The 20,219-nt window shown below is 45.9% G+C and overlaps 1 protein-coding gene across 1 annotated transcript in view; it reads left to right on the forward strand.

Moving 5' to 3' along the window:
* The window catches only part of sema6bb (sema domain, transmembrane domain (TM), and cytoplasmic domain, (semaphorin) 6Bb), a 48,445-nt gene extending 31,477 nt beyond the window's left edge, over window positions 1-16,968 (forward strand). Inside the window, exon 10 of the mRNA XM_053680470.1 lies at window positions 7,834-16,968. Coding sequence (XP_053536445.1) covers window positions 7,834-8,777 — 944 coding nt within the window. The 3' untranslated portion in view covers window positions 8,778-16,968. The remainder of the gene's footprint in view (window positions 1-7,833) is intronic.
* The last annotated feature ends 3,251 nt before the right edge of the window (window positions 16,969-20,219 follow it).

Here is a 20,219-nt window from a genome sequence, read left to right on the forward strand (position 1 = left end):
CAATAATAGTAATAATAATAATAATAATAATAAATCTTCGTCATTTATGGAGCATTTTTCGTCTGGTATTTCCTACTGCTGTAAAACCAGGTAGTAAAAGCTCAAATTAGCATAATTAACAGTAAAAATGATATAAAATCGAATGTGATGGACTACACAAGGATGAATGAAAAGATTGAATAAATAACGTAAAGTAAATGAATTTTGTAAATAATCCAAATGAAACTATAAATACTAAAACAGAGAAAGTACACAACGGCATCACACATGGTGTGTGTGTGTGTGTGTGTGTGTGTGTGTGTGTGTGTGTGTGTGTGTAAAACAATGCACCATGTGTTTCTGTTTATTTTCCCGAACCGCCAGCCGCGTTATCCTGCGTTATGAACTCAACACTCGCCATCGTTTTAAAACCCGGCCTGCTTTCCACATCGCTCTAACCCTCGGCCCCGTTTTGTAGATGAACCCAAACGTAATTACGCTGGAAATCGTTGCGGTTTGGAACGCAGCCGGCGGAACCGTGATCGAGTCCACATGTGTTAATTCGAGGCGTTTGTGTTTATTGAAAACGGTAAGTGTGGACTAATTAAACGCTGCTGCTTTTCATTGATTAGAACGTGTCTAATTGTTGTGTAAATGTTTCCAATTGACGCCAACCGTGTGTGTGTGTGTGTGTGTGTGTGTGTGTGTGTGTGTGTGTGTTCTCGTGCTTCGGTATCTGCCTGTATATTAAGGAATAAATCACTCCAGCTGTTACTGTTACCACCCTGAAGCTGATTATTTTCCTATAGCAGCACAACCTGTAATGTTTTATTCCTCTTCTACCACAGCAAGTACATTTAAGTATTGATTAAACATCATCATACCTTTTTGTTTGTTTGTTTACACTTGCGTTTCCCTCACCATCCTTTCTTTTTTTCCTCTCTCTCTCGAATTGAATATATATATATATATATTTTTTTTTTTTAATCCAAAAATAAATCGCAGCTCGTCGTGTTACCGAGAAACCGCGAAGAAACGGAAACTTCCTCCGTCCTGAAAACGTCGCAAAACTTAAAGTTACAGGCTTTTACCTCGGACGGTTACAGAGCGCCGACACTGGAGACTCCTTCCTTACACGCTGAGTACACACATTTCTCCTTACACCAAAACGGCACCGTAACGGTTTGATTAAACGTGATTTAAATCCGTTTATGTGGCGTGCTCGAGGCGCCGTTACTATAGAAACGATAACGTATTAGAACGAGCGCATTGATAGGTGCAGCGTCGCTGATTGTCGTGGCACGACTTCTGTGTTTTTCCAACCTGTGTTCGGAAAAAGACGTGGAAAGGGAATATCGTAGAGAGAGGGAGGGAGTGAGCGAGGAATAGGACAGGATAACGAACACTCTCGCTGATTCGTGAACACAGACCCTGCTGACACACACACACACTCACTCACTCACATGTACCGACACGTGTCTCTCACACACACACACACACACACGCGCGTATGCATCAGTGATGGTCTCTGGTGCAGAAGTTAGCTGAAGAGTAACAGGGGTGCCGTTATATAAGCCGGAGTACTGTATGTTTTTAGTCACCCCACACACACTCTCACACACACGCACGCACACACACACGCACACACTCTCTCTTGAGCTGTAGATCAATGAGCCCACACTCAAAGAGCTGCCAATTTGTCGGATAATCCATACAGCAGCTGGGCTTTTAATGACACAAATCTGAAACGAGGGGCCGCAGTAAGCTAGCAGCCTTCATTAGTGCTGCACACACACACACACACACACACACACACACACACACACACACACACACACACACACACCAGGAGTGTGGTTTTAAAGTCCCAGTCCAATACTAAAGTGCTTTTTAAAAAATCAATTACAGATCACAAAACAACAAATTTACTGGATCCCTGTTTTTCAAAAACATGTGCTTTAAAAAAAATAAATAAATAATTCAACACCTCGGCGTTAATTGGGTTTTTTATTTCTTTCTTTTTTTTTAACGCCCGATAATAATTCAGTTACTACTACTAAATTCCGCCGAGTGAGCACGCAAACCAGCTACAAATAAAAAGTCCTGATTTAAATCAATCGTAAATTAAAAAAATTAAAAAAAAAAAAAAAAAAAGTAGCCTCTTTTTATTTTTATTCATTTTTTATGTGAATGAAAAACTTTACTTCGATTTTTACCTCAGGAAAACCACAGTAAGCGACGGCTAACGTCAGCTAGCTAAGCCTACGAACTACTAAAGAAACCACTAGCTAGCGAGATTTGGAGGGAATTTTCAGGTGGGAGGAGTCAGAGGCGCACACTGATGACATCACATCAAATCAGTATTTGTTTAAAAACGGTGTTTGGGGAATATGTCGTACTTAAAGCGCTGCTTTAAGCTAGCAGGCTTTATTAGCGCTGCTGCGCTGTTCTCTCTCTCTCACACACACACACACACACACACACACACACACACAGAATATAAAGAGAGCACAAAGAGACAGATGAAAAGAGAGGAGGAGAGTGGCAGAGCGACAGAGCGAGTAAAGAACGCAGGAGTGTGTCTCGAGAGAGAGACGACTCGCTGAAGATGAAAGGATGTCACAGAAAGGAGGAGACGAGGAGCCAGGACCGAGGACAAGAAAGAAATATGCACACACACACACACACACACACACACACACACACATACTAAGCTCAAAGACACAGAGCCAAGCTTAGCGATCAACATTCAGACAAAGAATACAAAAGAATCGGCCAGACGTCTGGAACATTTTAGCCTCTCCTGTAGCTAGCAACCCAATTAATTAGCATCTAAAACCTGACAGATGTCTCCGCGAGTCTAAACAAATAAATAAACATCGTTAAAACTACATATATAGTGCATCATGTAGTGAACATGCTGTGGTTTGGGACGCAAACGAGATCTCGCGTTCGGACAGACCCCTTAAAATGGCTGCCGTTCTAATGAACATACTCCGCTAGTGCTGAAGTCCAGCGTTTAGGGCAGAGACTAAAGATGACTTTTTTTTTTTTTTTTCTCTTAAGAAAGTAGAGTTCAAATGGTTGACTTTCTCATAAGAACACTAACTAAACATAACATCTAGCGTTTGGGACAGAGCCTTAAAATGGCCGACATATACGGACACAAATTAGACGACGAATACTTGAGATGTTTATTAAAGCGGCTAACGAGCTAATTATGACGTCCAGGCTCTGGGACAGACACGTAAGATGGCCGACGTGTAAATAAGTAACGGTTGGAAGGTTAATTAATATAGCTAATGTTTCAGTAAGAACACTAAGTAATCATAATGTACAGTATTTGGGACAGAGCCTTAAGATGGCTGGAATTAAAATAAGAACACTAAATATTCATGAAGTCCAGTATTTGGGTCAGAGCCTTAAGATGGCTGACATAAGAACACTGACTAGACTAATTAGACGTTGAGATGTTTATAAAAGTGGCTAAATAAGCCAAATATGAAGTACGGTATTTGGGACAGCATCTTAAGACGGCCGACATTTTAGTAAGAACACTAACTGGACGCCGAGTCGAGTCATCTCTGCAGTGTTTATTAAAGTGGACGCCTTTCTCGTAAGAACACTAACTAAACACGCGAAGAAGAAGAAGAAAAAAAAAAAAAAGGCCGAGATTTACACAACTAATGCTTGTAATGATTAAAATAGCTAATGTTCCCGGCGAGAACGCTAAATAGTCAGGCAAGTCTTGCATTTGGGACGGAGCCTCGAGAAGGCTGACGTTTTTGGGACAGAGCCGCATCTCTCGTGTTGGAAAAATGATTTTTTTTTACAGCTCGGAGATTTGAGCGTAGCCTTCAGGGCGCTCGGTGTGATCACGATTACAGGAAGGTGAATCATCTCGCTCAGGTGGTCTGTGCAATTATAATAGTGGCCATAGGGCATGTGTGCTCATTATACACACACACACACACAGAGAGAGAGAGAGAGAGAGAGAGAGGTTTTTCACAGGCCTCTCTAACGAGTGTGCTCCTGTGGGATTGTGGCTCTGTAATTGGAGCTCCAGCCCCGTTCACCGTTCAGCCGTGCGGCTCGGCCCCCATCACGCTTTAATGTTCTCCCCGCCCGAGGGAACGCACAAAGAACGAGCGGATCCACACCCATACACCTCTTTTCTCCCCGCTCCTCCTCCTCCCCCCTGCTCGTTTTTTGTCTTCTGTAAGGATAAAGCCGGGTGGTTACAAAGGCAACACTCTCTAATGGCCTGGCTTTATTCATGACCCGCTGCGGCGCTGGGGAAGAGACGGAGAGCGAGACGAGGAGAATATTACAGCCCTCCAGACACGAGGACGTTTTAAAGCCTCTTTCTCATTTAGAGGTAAAGACCAGTGCAGGCTGGGTAATTTCCATCAGAGGACCCACCAGCAATAAAGTGCAAAATCCACACACACACACGACTTTTTTAAGGTCGTGCACGGACGCGGGAAAGTGTTTTTTTTTTTAACGATTTGAAGGTGTCGAAGTTATCTTCAATCCTCTACGGTAGTTCACTTACACGCATGGCCTGTATTTGCATATCGGAAGCTGATTGGCTCTTTCGTTTTATGATGCAATAACAATGAGATTTTCTTTTCGATTCCCTGCTGGAGTCGGGGAGTACGGTATTTTCCTCGCCGTCGTATCCGAGACGTTTCTTAAGATTGAGTGTCTGCTTCCCTTGACTGAGCAAAACATGATCAAATATGCAAAAACGCCTCACGCACAAACCGATGAGACACGCTCACGCTCGGCGCTTATCCTCACACACACACACACACACACACTTTCTCGTAACATTTTACTTCAGGCTAATAAAAATGATTTGATAGCTGTTCTGTCTGATGGAGCTACTGTGAAAACGTGAGAATGTTGTCCACACACACACACACACACACACCTGATGTGTCCCTGCAGCTGGATGCAACACTTGATGACGCACAGATGTGCCTCAGGCAGTGATTTGGCATGAACACGCTAATGCGCAGGCGGAGAGCGACCTCACGGCCTCGCCGAGGAAATGTGATGAGAAAGAGGGACGAGCCAAGACGGGATAAACTTCGTGGCGTGGTTTTAAATTTTTATTTATTTATTTATTTATTTTATAGCTGAGACTGTCTGACTGGCCATCTGCCATGGAGGAAAAACAGAAAGAGCAAGAGAGAGAGAGAGAGATTATTAACACACTACAGAAATCCCAGAGAGAGGAAAAAAGAGTGAGAGAGAGAGAGGTTGGTTTTGACTTCTAAATGCCCTCTAATAATGAACTCGCATCTGAGGAGAAGAACACGAGAGCGACTGAAAACACACCGGCACATCAGCATGCGAAACTCAGAGCTGATGTCCTCAGAGAGAGAGAGAATATCATCTAAACGATGAACCTGTGATCTGCAGCGCCACTGCTCTCGGAGCTGCTGTTATAGGAGGTATATCAGCACCTTCTGGCCAATCAGAACGCAGAACTCGGAGCTGCTGTTATAGGAAGTATATCAGCACCTTCTGGCCAATCAGAACGCAGAACTCGGACTCGTTGTCACCGTCAGGTGTGATAATGAGGATGAGGCGTAAATAAATGTACTGAGTTGTACGGCGGATTAAATATAAACGGGCCCTGTACTCGGACGCGTACTAAACAGGAAGTGGAGAAAAGAAGCAGAGCAGAACAGAGTGTGAATACAGGAAGCGCAGCAGGAACACTTCAGAGTCCTTCTGACGTGAACGTGATCCGTCTCGGCTGAAATAAACACGAACGTGAAGCCAAGGCAAAGAGCAGAAAGTTCTGGAACAACATCTGTGTGATTGTTCATCTGGGGGAAAAGCTTAAAGGCATCGGTCTGTCTGTTTATCCATCTGTCTGTCTGGGTATCTGTGAGTCAGACTGTTTATCCATCTCTCTGTCTGTCTATGTATCTGTCTGTCTATCTGTCTGTCTGTCTGTCTATGTATCTGTCTGTCTATATGTCTGTCTGTCTATCTGTCTGTCTGTCTATGTATCTGTCTGTCTGTCTATGTATCTGTCTGTCTATATGTCTGTCTGTCTATCTGTCTATGTATCTATCTGTCTGTCTGTCTATGTATCTGTCTGTCTATCTGTCTGTCTATCTGTCTGTCTGTCTATGTATCTGTCTGTCTATATGTCTGTCTATCTGTCTGTCTGTCTATGTATCTGTCTGTCTGTCTATGTATCTGTCTGTCTATATGTCTGTCTGTCTATCTGTCTATGTATCTATCTGTCTGTCTGTTTATGTATCTGTCTGTCTGTCTCTGTATCTGTCTGTCTATGTATCTGTCTGTCTATCTGTCTGTCTGTCTATGTATCTGTCTGTCTATATGTCTGTCTGTCTATCTGTCTGTCTATGTATCTGTCTGTCTGTCTGTTTATGTATCTGTCTGTCTGTCTATGTATCTGTCTGTCTCTGTATCTGTCTGTCTATGTATCTGTCTGTCTATGTATCTGTCTGTCTGTCTGTCTATGTATCTGTCTGTCTATCTGTCTATCTGTCTGTGTATCTGTCTGTCTGTCTATGTATCTGTCTGTCTATCTGTCTGTCTGTCTATGTATCTGTCTGTCTGTCTATGTATCTGTCTGTCTGTCTATGAATCTGTCTGTCTGTCTGTCTGTCTGTCTATGCATCTGTCTGTCTATCTGTCTGTCTGTCTATGTATCTGTCTGTCTATCTGTCTGTCTGTCTATGTATCTGTCTGTCTGTCTGTCTGTCTATGTATCTCTCTGTCTATGTATTTGTCTGTCTGGAAATGTGTCAGTCAGACTGTTTATCCATCTCTGTGTCTTTCTTCCTGTCTGTCTTATGCATTTGTCTGTCTGTCTGCCTGTTTATCCTTCTGTCTGTCTGTCTGTTTGTGTAGCTGTCTTTCTGTCTGTCTGTCTGTCTGTCTGTGTGTGCCTATCCAGGTATCTGTCTGTCCATCTAGCTATTCATCTGTCTGTCAGTTTACCTGCTTATCTATCTATCTATCTAGCTATCTGTCTGTCTGTCTGTCTGTCGAGCTTTCTATCTGTTCTTCCATCTATCAGTCCATCTCTGTCTGTCTGTCCATCTCTCATCTGTTTCTTTCTCTTCTTTATTTTCTCTCCTTTTCTTTCTTTCCTACTCCATCTCTTGCTTTCTCCTGTCTCACTCGTTCTTACTTTCTTTCTTTCCTTCTCTCGTTTTTTCCTCTTTTTCTTTTTATCTATATTTTTCTCTCTCGCCACCTCTCTTTTTCTCTGATTCTCTCTCTCTGACTTTCTCGCTCACCCACACGCTCTCCGTCTTCATCAGTCTTTCCTCGAGCTCCCTTTTTAGCGCTCTCCTTTTTTTTTCCCTTCTCCGTCTTTATTTTGGTCCGTCTCTCTCTGCTCATCGCTCTCTCCTCCGCGCTGCGCTTGCGTGCCTCGGTCTCCTCGCCGACTCCGCGTGAACTTTGCTCCACGTGTAAATACGGTTGGGTAAAGTTTGGCGAGCGGCGCGTCCCGCAGCGGCCGTTTTTCACCGTACGGTTAATGTTGCGAGAAGAGCAGAGACATAAAGAGATACTTTTAATCAGGAAGACAGTTATTACAGCTATTAACATTACTATCCACTTTAGCTAATGAGCGTAATTATCCACTAGACCAATGGCGGCGCTCCACATTCCCCTCGTCCCACTGAGGAATTAATGACTCAGCCTTTTGAGGCTGATAAAAAGAAGGTCAACTCTATTTAGTACTTCCACTTAGCGATGCTGAGCGATGATTACGTAAGATTGTGTTTTTGGGTTTTTATGAGTATTTATTGTGTGTGTGTGTGTGTGTGTGTGTGTGTGTGTGTTTTTCAGGCTTACACCAGGAGAGTTACGTGGAGGAACCGGATGGCCTGGTGTCCGTCAACCTCCTCATCATGTGTGCCGTTTCTGCATTCACCACCGGGGCGGCGCTCTCTGCCCTGATGATCTGCTGGCTCATGACGTTCAAGCACCGGCGCCGCTCCAGAGGCGGGGCATCGAGCCAGAGTGGGCGTCGCCATAACGACAGGGAACAGTGCGTGCTAGGACACGGGCGTAGCGGCTCGGCGATTAGCGTGACAAGGATCAGCGGCGTCGACGCGCAGGTAGAAGACCTGTTCACTAACGGCTGGCCTAAATCTGGCGAAATCCAGGATCCGGGATTGCCGACTCCGGAGCAAACGCCGCTGCAGCAGAAACGGCCCACTCCTGATATCCACGACCACACCCATCTCCACCTTCCGGACGCGGATTGGGAGCAGAGCCAAACGTTTATCACCCAAACAGGTCCGAACGCGTCCATCATGTACCTGAGTTCCGATTACTTACAAGGCGTTGACGGAGACCAGCTGGATGTTCCAGTCATCCCTAATGTTGAACGGCAGCGCTATCTCATCCTTCCTCATCCCGCCTTACAGAAAGACCAAAGCAGGCACCATTCGGCTCCTAAGACGCGCAATTCCGCCAGCGAATACCGACCGGCGACGCCTCAAGACTCTCCTGAGCGCAGGAAGGTGGTATCCGCTCCGAATCCGCACTCGGACTACGGCAATCCTCCGCACTGGAGCCAAAATGGCGTCGGCAACAATGCCAAACCCAACAGACACCACCATAACTATCCGATACAGCCACGTACGAACGCGGCGCTGGTGCGACCCGGCGTCCTCCACGCCACCAGGGGGCTCGGCGAGCTGCAGGACTTCAGCCATGTTCTGGGAAGGAGGATGGACAGCGAGAGGAGAGAAAAAGACAGAGAGTGTACATCCAACGGACAGTAAAGAGGACCGACAAGCTCCCTCTTTTCCAGAGAGACGTGACTCCCGAAACCTGTCTCACTGCCGTCTATAAAGTCCCACGGTGTTGCTCGGGCGACGGTTTTTCAGTCGACCGATTGAGACAGACTCCAAACCAAGCGTCGAGCCGAGCACTTGCCAGTTAGCCTCGTTCCCTGAACAGCCCCGCCCGCCCCAGACATCCTTTAGCACTTAGCATGTTAGCAGGGTTCTCCGCAGCCCCTCTGCCGAAGACACGGAGCCACTCTTCAGGAAACCGGATCTCAGTATACTGTGAAGTGTTTGCTCGACTCTACAGCCAACAGTAGCAAGTCTGTCTGAGAGGAAACTGTTCAGTGGACGCTAATCTTCTTCTTTTTTTATTATTTCCCCAGTGTGTGTATGTGTATGTGTGTGTGTTTGATATTCAGGGCATCCTGATACCAGAGGCAAGTCTAGACCTCAGCTCGAGGACTTAACGTAAAGACGCCAGAGCCGAGGACGTCTAGCAGCCGAGCCACACTGGAGAAACAGACTCCTTTACGTTTGTGTTAGAAGCGATCAAAGGACAAAAGTGACTTAAAGCGATTTGCGATTGCGTTTTTGCTTTGTTTGTTTGTTCGTGTTTCATCCGGAGTGCGCTTGTGTGGATACGCGGAACACAAACGTCCTGATTTTGACGACTGACGGCGACAGCGAGACAGGATCTCGAAGACGACCTGAAATCGAACGTGAATAGTTTTTACCCTTGTGAGTCCGCGCCTCTGTCCTTTATTGTGCACGATTCATCAGTATCGATCGCTTAATAAACAAACTTCTTTTTTGTTTTTTTTTTTCCTTTTGGAACAAACGAAACGTTTTCTGGTTTTTCGACATGTCACCACGCACGGGTGGGCGGGGAAACGAATATTCAAATAGCGCTAATATCCTGACATGTTCTACCCCACCCCCCGCCCTCCCCGGCCACCCAGTCATCTGCGTATATATCCTAAATCACGTTACGAACGAAACCGCGTTCGGATGTCTGCTTCACGACGTTCCCGTTACCGTAGCGATACTCCGATATCGTCAACAGTACGTACCGAGCAGTAGCTATCTTATATTATGTAGCCAGCCACGTTCTTTGCGAAGCTGTCGTATTGTTGCCATGAATTTATTTAAATTTTTTTTTTAGATGAAAAGTGTATCACGGGGAGGAAAAAGTGGCGTTTTGTGTAATCCAGACCGAAGACAGTGATACAGCTAGCTAGATAACGTTAGGGACATCTTTAACGGAGAATCGAAAAGAGAAACCGTCGTGACCGGCAGACGCCTGTCGCTCGGCAAAATCGGGACGTCTACGGAAAAAGAGCGTTCGCCGACGATCACGGAACGGATGGAGAGACGACGCGCCGCGAGCTGCGGGCTCCGGGGCGGTTTAGAAGTAATAACAGCGATGCCGATAACGATTGTGGGCGGAGTTTGTGTGTGTGTGTAAATGTTTCTGAAGTGTTTTTGCTGCTGGAAACGAACACTGAGGGCTTTTGTGAGCGTCTTTCTGTCTTTCCGCCTGATTGACCCGGCCTCTCTTTCTCTTTCTCTCTAAATCTCCTTCTTTCTGTAAAGTGAAATGTGATCTCTCTCTCGCTCTCTCTCTCTCTCTCTCTCTCCATCTCGTCTCTGGGGCGCTGCTCCGGGAAGCGTCTCTGAGACACTGAGGCTCTTTGTTGCGGGCCGGACAGACGGGGCTCGTCGAGGCGCTATGAGTCGGGGCAGCGAGGGAATAGCAATGAGCGGCCGGACGAGTCAGTCCCTCCGGGGCTCCGTCCTGATCCGAGAGAAGGTTTTAGCGGGCCGTCGAAGGGAGCAGGGTGCAAAGGGAGGAACGTTTAACGGCCGCCTCGGCTTCTTCCCGCGCTCCCGTATCCGAATCGATTCCAAAACAAGTCCAATCCATAAGATCGGTTCATCGCTGAAGGGGACAGTGGCACGGCGGCATCACCGAGAACGCCAACCCATCGGACGCGGTCGAGGAACGACAGGGACGCTACTGCATCGTCGTGTCGTCGTGTCAGATTATAACGCGCCCCTGTTAATATCCGATTCTTAGAAATAAATCGTAGTTTCGTCGTGCAAGTCACGTCATCGTTGCGTGTTTTATTTCACGTTATTTTATCTCGTTGAGAAGGCGCAGCGTGTCTGGAGCGTGAACGCCGTTTCACCGCCGTTTCTCTCGGGAATACACGTTTTTATTTGGCAGTTTGCTTGATTTTCGCGTGCGAGATTATGTCGCGGATTATTGCCGCAGCGCGCGTTTCCGTTTAATTTTACACACATTTTTACATTTTTTTATTTGACGATGAAAACACGCTCGCTTTTAAAACTGTTGAGGAGTAAAACGAGAGTAAGTCACCGCGGCGGGTTTCCAGCGTGAGTCTCAGAAATGCTACCCAAAGAAGTCATTAATTCTGTTGGTTTCAGAAAGCTTTATAAGCCAATTATTATTATTATTATTATTATTATTATTATTATTATTATTATTCCGAGCACCAAAAAATTCTCTTGTATCTCCATCTAGGGATTTCAAGCTACATGTGCAGGCGTTCACGCTGTTCTCGAGTCGCTGAATCTTTTTGAAGTGATCTTTTTGAAATTCCGGAATTCCCGGTACGGAAGCTCAAAGCGGGCAAAATTCCCACCGACTTCCGTTTAAAAAAAAATTCTCACTGTTGTAACTCGTTGAGCTTTCAAGCTACTTCCGCCAAACTCGGCACCGTCCTTCAGGATCTATTTCCCCGAACTGGTCGGACTCCCGGTATTCCCGTTGCGGACGATGAAATTTCCCAAAAACTCCCGTTCACTTACACAGAGGACTGGGAACGTTCAGAGCCTGGCTCCAACTGTCAAAACTCACAAAACCCCCGAGAGCACACGGCCCGAAGCCTAAAAGTATCGGCAAGCGGTCTAGCTCCAAAAGTACTGGGACGCCGCCTGGCTCCAAAAGTATTGGAACGGCGTCTGGCCGACGGCTCGCGTTCTCAAGCCGACATCAAAGTCTGTCGTCACGAACGTGACCTATCTCGTTACGTATTTGTTATTCCGAACACGGTTGTATACCCGCTAGTTTCTATAACAGTACTTCTAGCGATGATGAAAATATTAAATTAACGGAAGTGTTATTTATTGATGTAATTAAAGTAATTCATTAATTAAATCCTGAAAGTAGTTAACGGGAAGCAGTGAACTGTGGAGGGGAAAAAAAAAAACACGTGTAAAAGTTTCTGTAAGAAATGTGTTTATGTAACTTTTAGGGAAGGAGTCCCCAGTGTCAGCGCATCGCACCAGTCAGAGGTAAAGCCGTAACTGAAGGTTTTCGGGACAGGCCGGTTTACGCTTCTGAATGGTTTCATGATCACATGACAAGCAGGTTAACAGAGACTCGGAGACTCTACTCCCTCCACCCATAACCTTCTATTCGTTATCTTCCTAGCCACGGATCGACACGTGCGGTTTTACCCCTTAACGGATCCGGTCGCGATGGTTTACGGGAAGTAAAAGTCGCGCGGCCTACGTGTTTGTAAAAATGAATCCGGCAAATATGTCCTCTCGCGGACCAAATCGAAACCCGTGGGGGGGGAAAAAAAACACACGCGCTCGGGTTCCCTCAGAACTTTTCTCCGTCTGCACCGGGTTGTTTTCTGAGTGCTGACCCGAACGCACAAAAGCACTCGCGGAAACATTCGCGGTTGGGTTTATTTGGCTGTTCGTGACCTCCTGAGAGCGCTGAGTACAGGAGAACATAGAGAGAGAAAGAGAGAGAGAGAGAGAGAGAGAGAGAGAGATGGATGGTGTTTGTGCAGAACGTCAGATCTGATCGAATCAACCGACTTAATGGAGAGACGGATGGTGTATTAGAGTCGCTGGCTATATTCATCACAAACATCAGTGTGTATTAAAGCATCAGGACTGACAGAGAGTGAGAGAGAGAGAGAGAGAGAGAGAGAGAGTGATGAACAAAATCCACAGGAGAGAGACAAAAAGAGAGGCATTATCTTTAGAATACCCTGGGGAGCTCATTACCATGTCTGAGAGAGAGAGAGAGAGAGAGAGAGAGAGATTGTTAAGTGAATTCCTTACTGTAGAGTCTCACTGTTTTTCTTTCGGGGTTTTTCCTCCTCCGTGCATTTTTGAGTGTCAGGTCTGAAAATGTCAGCGTGCGCTTTTAGCTCCACCTTGAGGCCTGAAAGGTCCGTGCTCCTCTTTCCTTTTTCGCTCTTTCTCCCTACATGTACTCGAATCAGCTGAGACGTGTTCGCGTCTTCGTGTTCGCGTCTTCGTGTTCGCGTGTGTGTGTTCGTGTGTGTGTGTGTGTGACGTTCCCTTGTTGTTTTTGCACTGTAGTAACGAACTCTGAAGTCCGTCTCACCCGGAGTTCTTCCCGTAGGCCCTCAGCGAGCGTTCCGGCCCGACCACTTCTCCAGACTCGAAACTCGAGCCCGTGAAGTTTGAAAACGCCAGACGCGTCTGTCTTCTTCTTCTCCGTCACCGTGGTGCGCACGCATTTCTGACCCTCGGTATAAGGTATAAGCGACACACTTCATATGATCTCCTCAGAGTAAAATGACCCCGTACGTCCGTCGAAGACGCACCGTCTGCGTTTAACACCTCGCCTTCGTCCGCGGGAAACCGGTCGGATACGATTCCGATTTATTCGCTTCGAGATAAGATATTGGTGACGGCAGACTGTTTTTAAAGTAGCCCCGCTAGCTAGCTAGCTAGCTAACACAGCTGTCAGATGTTTGCTAATATGAGACTCCCTTCTGACTCGATTGACTCAGACGTTCGTGACGCTACGGTGTTCGGCGACGAGGTGAAGTTTAAGATGTTTATTAAACGGGACAGGAAGTCCCACTGCGTCCCGGAAGGTTCCAGAGGAAGCTATTTTTCTATTCTGTTACGTGTTAGCTCGGCGAATCGGCTACATTTCGGTTGTACGGGAAATGAGCGGGAAAGTTGTGTACGTGAAATTATTTCCTGAAGTTTTTCTTTAATATAGCCTGAGCTTGGTGTTTGACTATCAAGCCATGATGTATTCTCTCTCTCTCTCTCTCTCTCTCTCTCTCGCACGCCCTCACTCTCGCACGCTCTCGCACTAGCGCTAAGCGCCACAAGCCTGATTAGCCTGAGTGCATCTCAGCTCTTAATGTGATGACAAGAGGAGAGAGGAGATCCTCGGAGGGGCACATCAGGGACGAGACGGTCGTATCTCTCTCTCTCTCTCTCTCTCTCTCGCTCTCTCTCTCGCTCTCGCGTCTGCACTCGCTGCCCTGTTTAATGTGATTGCTTTAAAGCCTTCCAGCGATTCCTGAGGTGGAAGTTAGCAAAGCGCTCCGCCAAGTTAGACGCCGACTCGCCCTTCCCGCTGAACCGCACGCGATTAACGTTATTAACGCGATTAACGACCGCGACGTCAAGGACACGTGAGTCACGCTGCCGCGAGCAAACACCTCGGCAAGTGGGCTAATCCGACGTGCAAAGTTCATCCAAACTCTGTAACGCTATTCTTTCATCCTAGCGTCACATCTTCGCCGTTTTCCTCTGGAAAGCTCGTATCGTTTCGATTCACGTCACAGATCACACGCGCGTCACATTAACAGCTGGCCGGCGAATCGGCTGACGGTCGGCGGTCCGTATCGGGTCCGATCCGCCGGCCGTTCTCATCCGATCCGAATCCTGCGACAGACCGCTTCGAGAAGATCGTTACTACGTTATCAGTCGGCGTGAGCTCGCGTGAGCACGGACATTCTTCCACGCCGGCTTGGGGTCGTGAAGAGAATTTAGGTTCCGTGGGCGTCGCCGGCACGTTTGCGTCTCGCCCGTTTCGCCCCGTCCCACTACTGACGGGGTTTTTCAGCTTGTTTGTTTTCTTAACGGTAAACAAATACGATTTAATAAGAAATACGCTACAGCTTTACACCGCTCGCTTAAATTCGCCATACAACCACCGCATGTAAGGTGACGACGTCCCGCCGTGCATTATGGGTAATACACACAGACACGTGATGTTTTATTTGACTATATAAAATGGCGTAAGAGAGATTAAACCCCGAATTAGAGCACAATCTCCTGGAGCCCTGACATCTGTGTGAGTGTGTGTGAGTGTGTGTGTGTGTGTCTCAAACAAAAGCCGCCCTATCCGGAACACACACTTCACAGGGGCCTCTATTCGCCGAGCCCTAATTAAAAGCCCGCTCGTGAATACGATGTCCGGAGAGCCCGAGGCGACGGCCTGCTCGGCACGACTCTTTTGTTTTCTCCTTTCCTTTCTTTAGTACGTGTGTAACCCCCATCACCACCGCCGTCCCTCTTTCTCTCGCCCTCCAGCCAGAACCAGGCAGCACTAATGGGTCACTAATGGAAAGAGGGCGTAGCTAACACGAGCCTGAGTCACGACACGCGGTTTTTTCCATTTCAGAATAAGAGGGAATCAAAAGGGACTCGGCGGCGGGGGATCCGTGGGCCGTATTTATAGGCGGGGTCAAAGCACAGGAGCAGACATGAATATCAGAGGTCCGGGGATTCGGAAAGGTGGCCGTGAAGAGCCGTGAACACGTCCGGCGGCGGAAAAGCTCCGTCTGTGTAGGAGGTGTTTTTGAGATCGTTGCGGCCAAAAATGCTCGATTTTGCGGCGGCTTTTTTTTTTCCCCCTTTCATATCGCAGAGTTTTCTGTGCTTTTTTTTATTCGTTTATTTTTTTGCAGAGAACTACTCGGACCGGCGAAATCGCAGCCGCGGTGATGTCCGTCGGTAAACCAGACCTCCCGGCTGTACCCGTGTTCGACGCACGTGAACCGAAGGGCGCTTCTTTCTCCGACGTCAGATCTGCGTGAATTCCGCCGTCATTTTGAACGATCTCCGAGCTCCTCGGAGTATCGCGGCGTCCGCTCGGCCGTAAGCGACACCCGGAACCGACTTGGCGTCCGGACGATCCTTGACACGCAAACGTAACTCTAAACGGATAAAAAGTGTAACGTTCGGTGACGGGGGAATAAATCGTATTAGTCGGATCACGGTGGTGTAAGAGGGACCGCAGACGTCAGGACGTGCTCTTATAACAAAACGGGCGTCTTCACGTCACGTCACGTCGCCTCGACCCGTACCGCCCAACCCCGCGTGTGTGTTACGTTCGTTATTCCTCAGAAATGTCAAAAGTCTCAAGAATACGGTTAAAGGGGTAGTTCACCCCAGAACGAAACGTCTGTCATCATGTACTCGCCTTCGCATCGTCCCACGCCGGCACGACGGACTTACTGCGGAGCGGAATCTTACCGGTTAAAAACGCACGGTATCTTTTACCGGAGTCGAGAATAAAAACGCCAGTTTTCATGCAGCAAACTCACATTGGTGAAAGAAAAAAAGAAAAAAAAGCACAAACGGAATTGATTGACATTTTGTAAAGCTGTAGAGAAACCTGTATTCGTTAGCACTGATCTCATTTTATATCCTGTTTGTTTGTTTGTTTGTTTGTTTGTTTGTTTGGGTTGGTTTTCAGTGATCCGTCTTCGGTGTGTGTATTCGATATTTTTTGGGGATGATGATGATGATGATGATGATGATGATGATGATGATGAAGAGACTGTGAACTGAATCCCAGTATTCGCTCCTGAGCAGTGTTTTGTTTTTTGTTTTGTTTTTGGGTTGTTGTTTTTTTTTTTGTTGTTCATCTTAAAAGATGAAAATACTTTTTCTTTCTGTCTTTCATTCTTCTTTCTTTTTTAAAAAAGAAAAAAAAAAAAAAAAAAAAAAAGAAGCAAAGAACAAAGAGCCATGTTTCCCCCCCGGACGTGATCCCGCCTCCCCGTACGTGTCCGTGACTCCGGTACTTCGGTGTAACTTCAGTGAACTTACGTGCATGAACTCAGAGCGTTCTTCACACGGTGCGAACTGTCGAGTGCTCTTACACTCCATCGGTCACGTGCATGCTCCCTGAACCAAACACACACACACACACACACACACACACACACAACTACAGTGTACAAGGAGCCAATCGGAAAAGCTGAGGTCGCACATCACTAATGCATCTGTTGCTGTTCAAATGTCTCTAAGCATGGCGTGTGTGTGCGTGTGTGTGCGTGTGTGTGTGCGTGTGTGTGTGTGTGTGTGTGCGCGTGCAATTTGTTGACTTTTCTTACTCCAATAAACCACCTCAATCCAATTTCTCTCCTGTTTTGTTTTTTTCCTTCCATCTCTCACACACGACTGATTCTGCGATGACGGGATGAGGCCGATGCGTTTTTCACCGGAACGCCAGCGGTAGGAAAACGTCAACGGGTGTGACGTGAGCGCGTCGAGCGATTCTTCTGTCTTCCTAAAGCGTCTCACTCCTCTAGCACCTCTAATGTTGCGTGATCATCCGCAAAACGAGTTCCCGTTCTCGCTTACGTTATGGCGGCTGTAAACATTCGTAAAGTGTCGGAAGACTTCCAGTTACACCTCGGTACCTCTGACACTGGAGACTCCTTCCGTACGTCGCGCAGACGTCTCCTTGCAGAAAACGCCACGGCATCAATTATTTCCTTACGCAACTTTTTTTTTTTTTTTTTTTTTATCCACGTACAGTACAAAGTCCCCGCGGACGAGCCGTTGCTATGGAAACGTATGAGACCTGCACTACCTGTCAGAGCTGCTACAAACTTAATCAACACTTTCTGACCAATCAGAATCCAGGATTCAACAGTGCTGTGGCGTAAAGATTCATTTGTAATAATAAATATATATATATATATATACGATTGAACAAAAAGGATCAAAAGCGAATAAATAAAAATACAAACCCTTTACAGAGTCCTGGTTTATAGCTTATTATCTATAACTGTTATACTGAAGAGTTTCGTTTTTTTAATTTTATTTTATTCGCTATTTTCCTGCCATATTGCTTTCTTGCTCCAATCTGCACTACAGTCGCTTTAAACTATGTCATTGTTTTATTTCTTATTATTTATCATTTCTATTTCTCTTTCATGCATTCATTAAAAACAAATCCAGAATCTATAGGTTTGTTGTTGTTGGGTTTTTTTTTATTATTATTATTAATAATTGCACGTCATATGGATTTTTTTCCCCCTAAATATCACTTTTATTAAAAAGTAAACAGATTGTCCATGTGTAGGATTACCATGCGTGAAGATAAAACCTTGTACCTGAAACATTTAAAAAAAATCTAATATTGATGACCGAAACAATCGAAAATATAATTATATAACAATGACCTTTCATTACTATGTTACCTACATTATCCCTTAGCATTGATTGATTGATTCATTCTTTAATCAATATTAATCCTGGAGAAATTCTGCTCGTTTGTTGTTCGGGATTGTTCTTTTAAAGTGCACCGACTATGTGCAGCCACACGGGGGCGCCGTTCACCACCAGTAGTGCTTTTTGTAATAAGGTCATAACGTGATTGAAGGTTTTTGAATAAAACGGAGCAGGTTTTATATAACAGGATAGATCAATAGGCTGGATAGTGTTGATTGATGGCTGTTTTAAAAGCTGAAAGTTATCTAATTTGGAAATGGTTTTAATAATTAACTGCTGATGGTTTATAATGGTATTTGTAGTGAAAATCCATTAGAATTTCTCTGATGGTTTCTCTGATTGTATTTTTCAGCAAGGGACACATCCGATTCAACGTCATATTTCATGACCAGTGTGTGAACTCCATCACGATCCAATATCAAACTGTGATCCTCGTGCACAGACCATTTATCTGTTCTGAACGGTTCTGCTGTATTTGTTCAGGTTTTTTTTTTATAAACACTGTTACAGGCCGCCATTTTGAAAATGAGAACACTGTATTATTATACACACCGTGTGACCCGGCCAAGAAAGAAGAAAGGAAGAACGTGAAGATAAGTAAGTAAAGTTTGTAAAGTGAGTGTGTGTGAGTGTGTGTGTGTGTGTGTGTGTGTGTGTGTGTGTGTGTGTGTGTGTGTGTGAATGGGTGAATCAGAACCAGCGTAAAGTGCTTTGGAACCACGAAGGTTAAAAAAAAAGTGCTATATAAGTGCAGACCATTTACCATGAACTGAAATGTAATGTAAATAATCGAACAGGCTAGCAAGGCGATTATCCGGTAACCCTGATGCTTTTAAAGTAGTTCTTCTCTACGTAATCAGTGTACGCCTACACCAGATTCTGATCAACGTTGATCGGAGGAGACGAAATCGTATCATACCGTATTGTATCGATACCACCGAGTCTGCAAGGCTGCAGTAAATATCGTATCGTATCGTAGCGGATCCGGTAGTATCGTCCGATATCGAATCGTATCGTAGCGGATCCGGTAGTATCGTCCAACATCGTATCGTATCGTAGCATAGCGGATCCGGTAGTATCGTCCAACATCGTATCGTATCGTAGCGGATTCGGTAGTATCGTCCAACATCGAATCGTATCGTAGCGGATTCGGTAGTATCGTCCAATATCGAATCGTATCGTAGCGTAGCAGATCCGGTAGTATCGTCCAACATCGTATCGTATCGTAGCGTAGCAGATCCGGTAGTATCGTCCAACATCGTATCGTATTGTAGCGGATTCGGTAGTATCGTCCAATATCGAATCGTATAGTAGCTGATTCTGTAGTATCGTCCAACATCGTATCGTATTGTAGCGGATTCGGTAGTATCGTCCAATATCGAATCGTATAGTAGCTGATTCGGTAGTATCGTCCAACATCGAATCGTATCGTAGCGGATTCGGTAGTATCGTCCAACATCGAATCGTATCGTAGCGGATTCGGTAGTATCGTCCAATATCGAATCGTATAGTAGCTGATTCGGTAGTATCGTCCAACATCGAATCGTATCGTAGCGGATTCGGTAGTATCGTCCAATATCGAATCGTATCATAGCGGATCCGGTAGTATCGTCCAATATCGAATCGTATCGTAGCGGATCCGGTAGTATCGTCCAACATCGAATCGTATCGTAGCGGATTCTGTAGTATCGTCCAATATCGAATCGTATCGTAGCGGATCCGGTAGTATCGTCCAATATCGAATCGTATCATAGCAGATCCGGTAGTATCGTCCAATATCGAATCGTATCGTAGAGGATTCGGTAGTGTCGTCCAACATCGAATCGTATCGTAGCGGATCCGGTAGTATCGTCCAATATCGAATCGTATCATAGCAGATCCGGTAGTATCGTCCAATATCGAATCGTATCGTAGAGGATTCGGTAGTGTCGTCCAACATCGAATCGTATCATAGCAGATCCGGTAGTATCGTCCAATATCGAATCGTATCGTAGCGGATCCGGTAGTATCATCCAACATCGAATCGTATCGTAGCGGATCCGGTAGTATCGTCCAACATCGTACCGTATCGTAGCGGATCCGGTAGTATCGTCCAATATCGAATCGTATCATAGCAGATCCGGTAGTATCGTCCAACATCGAATCGTA

Source organism: Ictalurus punctatus, chromosome 5 (genome assembly GCF_001660625.3).
Source record: "Ictalurus punctatus breed USDA103 chromosome 5, Coco_2.0, whole genome shotgun sequence".
Lineage (NCBI taxonomy): Eukaryota > Metazoa > Chordata > Actinopteri > Siluriformes > Ictaluridae > Ictalurus > Ictalurus punctatus.